At 44.6% G+C, this 6000-nt stretch overlaps 1 protein-coding gene across 1 annotated transcript in view; it reads left to right on the plus strand.

Annotated features, from left to right (window-relative positions):
• Gldn (gliomedin) overlaps positions 1-4027 on the plus strand; it is a 41133-nt gene extending 37106 nt beyond the window's left edge. The window contains exon 10 of the mRNA XM_027415071.2: positions 3550-4027. Within this exon, the coding sequence (XP_027270872.1) occupies positions 3550-4027 (478 nt within the window). The remainder of the gene's footprint in view (positions 1-3549) is intronic.
• Positions 4028-6000: the final 1973 nt, after the last annotated feature.

The following is a 6000-nucleotide window of genomic DNA, read 5'->3' on the forward strand; positions in this document are numbered from 1 at the left end:
TATGTACCTAGGGAAGTCAATCGGGGTTTGTCCCCTAAAGGAATGGCAGAATACAGTGAAGGAGCCCCATGCCCTGGCCCCAGCCTGGGGTCTGCATTTGTTGCTGATGTGGACCCATGAGAAGATGAGAAGTGGGGAGAAGGAGACCTGGAGTGTGGCATCTCACATTCTTTGAGATAGGAAGTAAACAGAGTTGGAGCCCTTCTAGAACAAGGGGTCATTCTCCGACATCAGGGGCTCACATTTCTCCTTTCTCTTGAGTCAAGTTATTTTGTTAAAATTCTTTCCCTGGGAGGAGCATAAACCACATCTGTCCCTCCCATGATGTTCCAATGGCAAACAGAAGTGTGATTCCACCCTAGTTCAGTCTGGGGAGCCAAAGAGCTGCTAGGTTATTTACAGAGCAATGGGTGAGTTCGTTACCTCCCGGACACGGGTGACCTTAAAACAGCCACACTGGAAAGTCTACACCCAGCATGGATGATGGCTGCCCCCTCCCCTAGTTTTTTTCTCTAGCCTCTCCCCAAGACCCGAAGGCCACACACAATTAGGGCAGAATTGCATACAACTTGTTAGGAGGAGTGGCTGGATACTCAGGTGAGGGACCCATGACCCTCCCCAATCCTTCCTTCTATGAGGGAAAGTCGGAAGTCATCAAACCCAGCTGTAATAACCTTTCACAAGCAGGCTCAGCCAGTTTGGTGTGGAGGATAACCAAGATAGCAAATGCCTGTCACTCACCTCTCCCTCTCTCCCATCATCTCTTCTCTGGTCATCTTGGTCACCCATTTGGGACAAACTTTCTGGTAGAAGAGGAAAGAATTCACCTCCTGCTCAGATTCCTTACCGGGCCCATGGGTGCCTGGTGTCTGTTTAACCCTAGCTCTCTGCTACTGTGCTACTAGGATTACTGGGACACAGTTGTTGGAGTGGGTGAGTTCCTGGGTGAAGAGACCCCGGAATGAGAAATGAACTCTGTAAAAATGGGGTCTAGGGTTTTTATTTTTGAGACATGGGTCAAACCCAGGGCCTCAAAATACTAGAAATCGTCTTTATCAGTAAGCTAGAGCCCCTCTCTCTCCTTTCTACTTTTTATTTTTATTATGAGAATTCTTTTTCCTTGGGGAAATGTAAACAATAACCTATCCCCTCCTTACAGAACACTAGCGCACAGAAGTGGGGTGCCACTAAATTCCAACCTGGGGAACCAGTGAATTTATTGGGCATGCCTTTAAAGCTCAAGTGACCTCCCAAGCAGTCAGACCACCCTAAGTCTCTCCCAGCTTCACAGACAGAGTTTCCTCCCCAAGGCAGTGAGTGAACTTCCTTAAATCATAAGGCCACACTCAACCAGGGCAGAATTACAGACAAATGGCCACAGACTCAGAGGAGGATTCAGCAACCCTTCTGATCCCCCATGACCTAAGAAGTATAGCACAAATTCTCATTGTTTTTATAATAAAAACTCAGAGAGAGAGATTGGGGTTAAAGCTGAAGATCAGAGAAGCAAAGCAGCCACTAGAGAGTTCTCACCCCTGCCAATGCTCAGACTAAAGGGGTGATCCTATCCTCAGACTGCATCTCCAGACTGTATGGGTCTCCACCAAACCTCAGACTGCACTGAGCTCCTGTCTCCTCCTGCCTTATATTCCTCTCTAGTCCTGGGATTAAAGGCACAGGATCCCAAAGGCTGAGATCACCTCTCTGTGAGCATTTTCTAATACAGAAAATGAGATTCAAATCTCATGTAGCCCAGGGTGGTCATGAACACACAGAGATCCATCTGCCTCTCTCTCCTGAGAACTGGGATTAAAGGTGTGTGCCCACAACTGCCTGGCCTCTTTGGCTAACTAGTATGGCACTCTGATCTTCAGACAAGCTTTATTTGTTAGATCATAAACAAAGTATCACCACAAAGAAGGAATGTGTCCCAACAAGCCCAGTCTCAGGGTTGGAGTTCATGCAGACAACAGCTGCTAAACTCAGAGCACAGCAGTCTACAGCAGTCTTGCCAAGTTGCCTAGGCTGCTCTTAAATTCTCTGTGTGGGCCAGGAAGGCCTTGAACTTACTGTTACAGACCCTAGAGAAAATCACATTTTCACTAGAAGTATAAGGCCAAATGAGAGTCTTTATTTAGCTTGTGACCAAGAACTGACTCCTGCCACAAAGAACTCTCCTCCCTAAGCAAGGCAGGATAGGGTTGATAAAGAAAACCCACAATTATATATACCAGAGGTGGGCAGAGAATCAAAATTTTCAAAGGTTTCAGTTCAGTTAATAAAACGATTTATGTTGTAAAAACAAAGGACCTCCAAGGTATCCAAGAATGTTCTGCTCAGCAGGATGTACCCAGCAGGGGCTAGGGAGCAGTGAGGTGAAATGCAAGATAGAGTTATCTAGAACTAGGAAAAAAAAAAAAAAAAAAAAAAAAAGGTCGCTTTGGAGTTTTTCATTTAACGATCCTCCCAAGTACTTAAGATTATAATCCTGTACCACTACCAGACTTGGGTGACCTGACTGGGTAGGGAACCTGTCCTAAGCCTAGATCTGTATCGAGCCACAAGCCTAGAGCTGAAGGAGGGGCAGGACTGAATCAAAGCTTGCTGTTTCTGTAGGGCAGACACCTCACCCACCCTCATGGGGTTAGAGAGCAGTACAGGATTCCAGCATTCGGGAGCTGGTACTGATGAGCCCTTACCACGTGCTGGTTCTTTTCAGGACACTTTCCAGCCTAATTAAGATTTTTTCTAGTCTGTTTCTGTTTGACGTGCTTCCTAAATGCCCATCACAGTCACACAACACCTTGCCTTCTGCGGTCTTCTGTTCAATGGCGCCCTCTGGTGTTTTCTTTTAGCCTAATATCCTAGATAGACTTACTCTCCGATTTAGGTAGTAATAGAATCATAATTCACTTTTTTGATACTGTTTCGGTTTCGAGTCTGAAAAATCAAACATCAGAAGCTAAGGGACATGGAATTCCATGCCATGGTGGTATTTATCAGCCCCTACTGGACAATTGTCTTCACAGCCTTTGCTACATCTCTTCTCAGCCGGTGACTTTTCTTATTTCAAATTGTAAAAAAACCAAAACCAAAACCAAAACAAACAAACAAACAAAAAACCCAGCATGGACTATCCAGGAAACTTGGGAGTGCTGAAGACCCAATTTAGGGGCTAGAGATGTATCTGAGTTGAGAGAGTGTCTGAAGCTCTGACTTTGCTTTCCAGCACTACAGAAGCTAGGCTTGTTGGAGGCAGGAGGATTAGGTGTTCAAGGCCATCCTCAGCTACATTGCTGATTTGAGAATGGTCCTTAGCACCATACTGCAGTCTCCCTTTGTTCTGATAGCACAGGCTAGTCACTGGCCTTCACATCCTTACTTCCCAGAGCACCATTAAAGGGCAAGTAGAAAAGAAGTTGCCTGGAGCTTCTGGGCAACAGAAAACACCAGCCCTGCTAACTCAGTTTCATAGGACCCCAACAAACGACTTGTGTTCGCAGACATGGTTACCCAACTCTAACTCGTTTTTCTTAAAAAACGTTTCAGATTTGAATTCGGCAAAGAGACACCCCAAACCCTGAAGCTTGAAAATGCTTTGTATTTTGATCGAAAATACCTCTTTGCAAATTCCAAGACTTACTTCAACATAGCTGTGGATGAGAAGGGTGTCTGGATTATCTATGCTTCGAGTGTGGATGGCTCAAGCATCCTGGTAGCACAGCTGGATGAGAGGACATTCTCTGTGTTGCAACACATCAATACCACATACCCCAAATCCAAGGCTGGCAATGCCTTCATTGCTCAAGGGATCCTCTACGTCACAGACACCAAAGATACGAGGGTCACGTTTGCCTTTGATCTGTTCAGAGGAAAACAGATTGATGCAAACTTTGATCTCAGAACATCCCAGGCTGTTCTTGCCATGTTATCATACAACATGAGGGATCAGCATTTATATTCATGGGAAGATGGCCACTTGATGCTCTATCCTGTGTGGTTTTCAGCAGCAGCAGCAAGCCAGTGATAACCTGCCTCCTGTTTCTTCATTACACTCCACATGTTTCCTCAGGCTGTTGCAGCTCAAACAGGAAGCTTGTCTGTAAAGGATATCCAGGTACTTGGAGCATAACCCCAAGCCACAGGCACTTGTGCAATCAGCGAGTCCCCTTTAAACAGGGTTACTTAGATAGCTACAGATTGGAAATAGAAATGGTTGATATCTCATGATTCCTTCTCAAACTCAGCAAGTTGGCACTCTTCCTTGGGCCTTGGTTTTCCCATTGGTAATATGAAACATCTGAGTATGTTGATAACAATGTTCTCTATCTGCATGAAATTCTGTGATTCTTGGATGGTTATATATTAGATTGCTTTCTGTTTTTTTTTTTCTTTATAGCTTGAGGGATGAACACATCTGTAATGACTTACATTTTGGTATCTAGAGTAGGCACACTGACTCTTAAGGCTTCTAAGGTACCATGTTTTCCATAATTTGTTATTTTTCTCTGAATGTGCACCTGCCACCACAGAATAGTCACTGTTTTCAGCTCCTCAGTACAAACCTAAGATTAGAAATAAACAAACAAACAAGCAAAACATGAATAGCTGCAGGTCTCTACATGAAACTCCATCAAGCCCTTCTAGGTGTCTGTCAATTTCTGATCATGTCTGTTTGTTGCTGGGGAACATAAACACGGATTCCTCAGCTCACGGCCACTTCTGCTGAGGCTATGAGATTGCTGTATTAAACACTCAGAGGGCAATCATCTGGTTAGAGCCATGGAAACATGATGGTTTTCTCCAAAGAGAGGCACCGTTTGCAGTTAGAATGAAGGGAAGACAACTGGCTCAAAGGCCAAAGCCAGCCTGTTCCCTGTTGCTGTAAGAGGCATAAAGCCAGCCTAGCCCCTGTTGCTGTAAGGGGCATCACGTTCCTGTGCCTAAGACTCGTCCTGCAGACCACGACAGCAGTGAGCCATAGCAGTTCTGAAAATCCCACAACACTACCACCCAATCCTCTACAGAAAGAAAGAGAAAAAAAATGCTGACCTTATTCTAGGGCACAAAGTGAGCCAGAAACTGAGAAGTGGCTTGAGTTTTGGCAGAGGGGAAAGCTAAGAACAGCATCAAATGAAGTACATGAACCTCCAGTTAGGGAAGTATTCGCTCCCAAATGGTTCTCAAGGTTTGATCTGTTCCTCTTGGATATTAGAAAATGACTTAGTTTAATTGTCTCCCTCGCACCCTTAAACGGACATGTTTTCTGACAAACCCTGCAGCCTAGCACTGAATTCCAGGCAGGGCCATGGAGGTCAAGATGGAGCTGGGAATTTCATCACACCCTGAAGACAGGGAGAGAAACTATCCAGAAAAGACTGGCCAGAAATTTGTTCCAGAGTGTGTGTGTTCTGAAATAGTTTCTCTGGGCCCAAACCCATTCTCAGTGGCCCCATGGCCTGGTTTCGTCTTTTAACAGAAGCACTTTAAGACTTGGGGTGTGCACATTTAACTATTTAAGTTTTCCCGACCTCTGAAAATACCCAGGCAGCTGTGAGTGGCTCCCTTGTTGAGCTCTCAAGGTAATGGACCCGAAGCTTCTCCACTTCTCCATTGGGTCGGCTCTGCCAGTCGTCACAGCTTTTAAAGATACTCTCTCAGATTCAGTTGTTGCAAGGAGTTGTTTTATCAGTTGTTTTAACAATAGCTGAATGCTATTGTTCCTTTAAAGTATTCAGATATGTGGTACTGTTTCTGAGTACAGTAGCCCTGAATATAAACACAATTCCCTTACTATTAGTAGTATTGCTGAGAATAGATATGATACTAACTATACATGTCATAAGCAAAATAGTTATTGAATTAGCTCACATAGTTTTATTATCTGAACTATCAGCTATCTTAGTCTGGTTTTTGTTTGTTTGTTTGTTTGTTTGTTTGTTTTCAGCAGAGTCTGTGTTTGCCCAGGCTGATCTCAAACTCCTGGGGTCAAGTGATCTT

Source organism: Cricetulus griseus, chromosome 4, assembly GCF_003668045.3.
Source record: "Cricetulus griseus strain 17A/GY chromosome 4, alternate assembly CriGri-PICRH-1.0, whole genome shotgun sequence".
Lineage (NCBI taxonomy): Eukaryota > Metazoa > Chordata > Mammalia > Rodentia > Cricetidae > Cricetulus > Cricetulus griseus.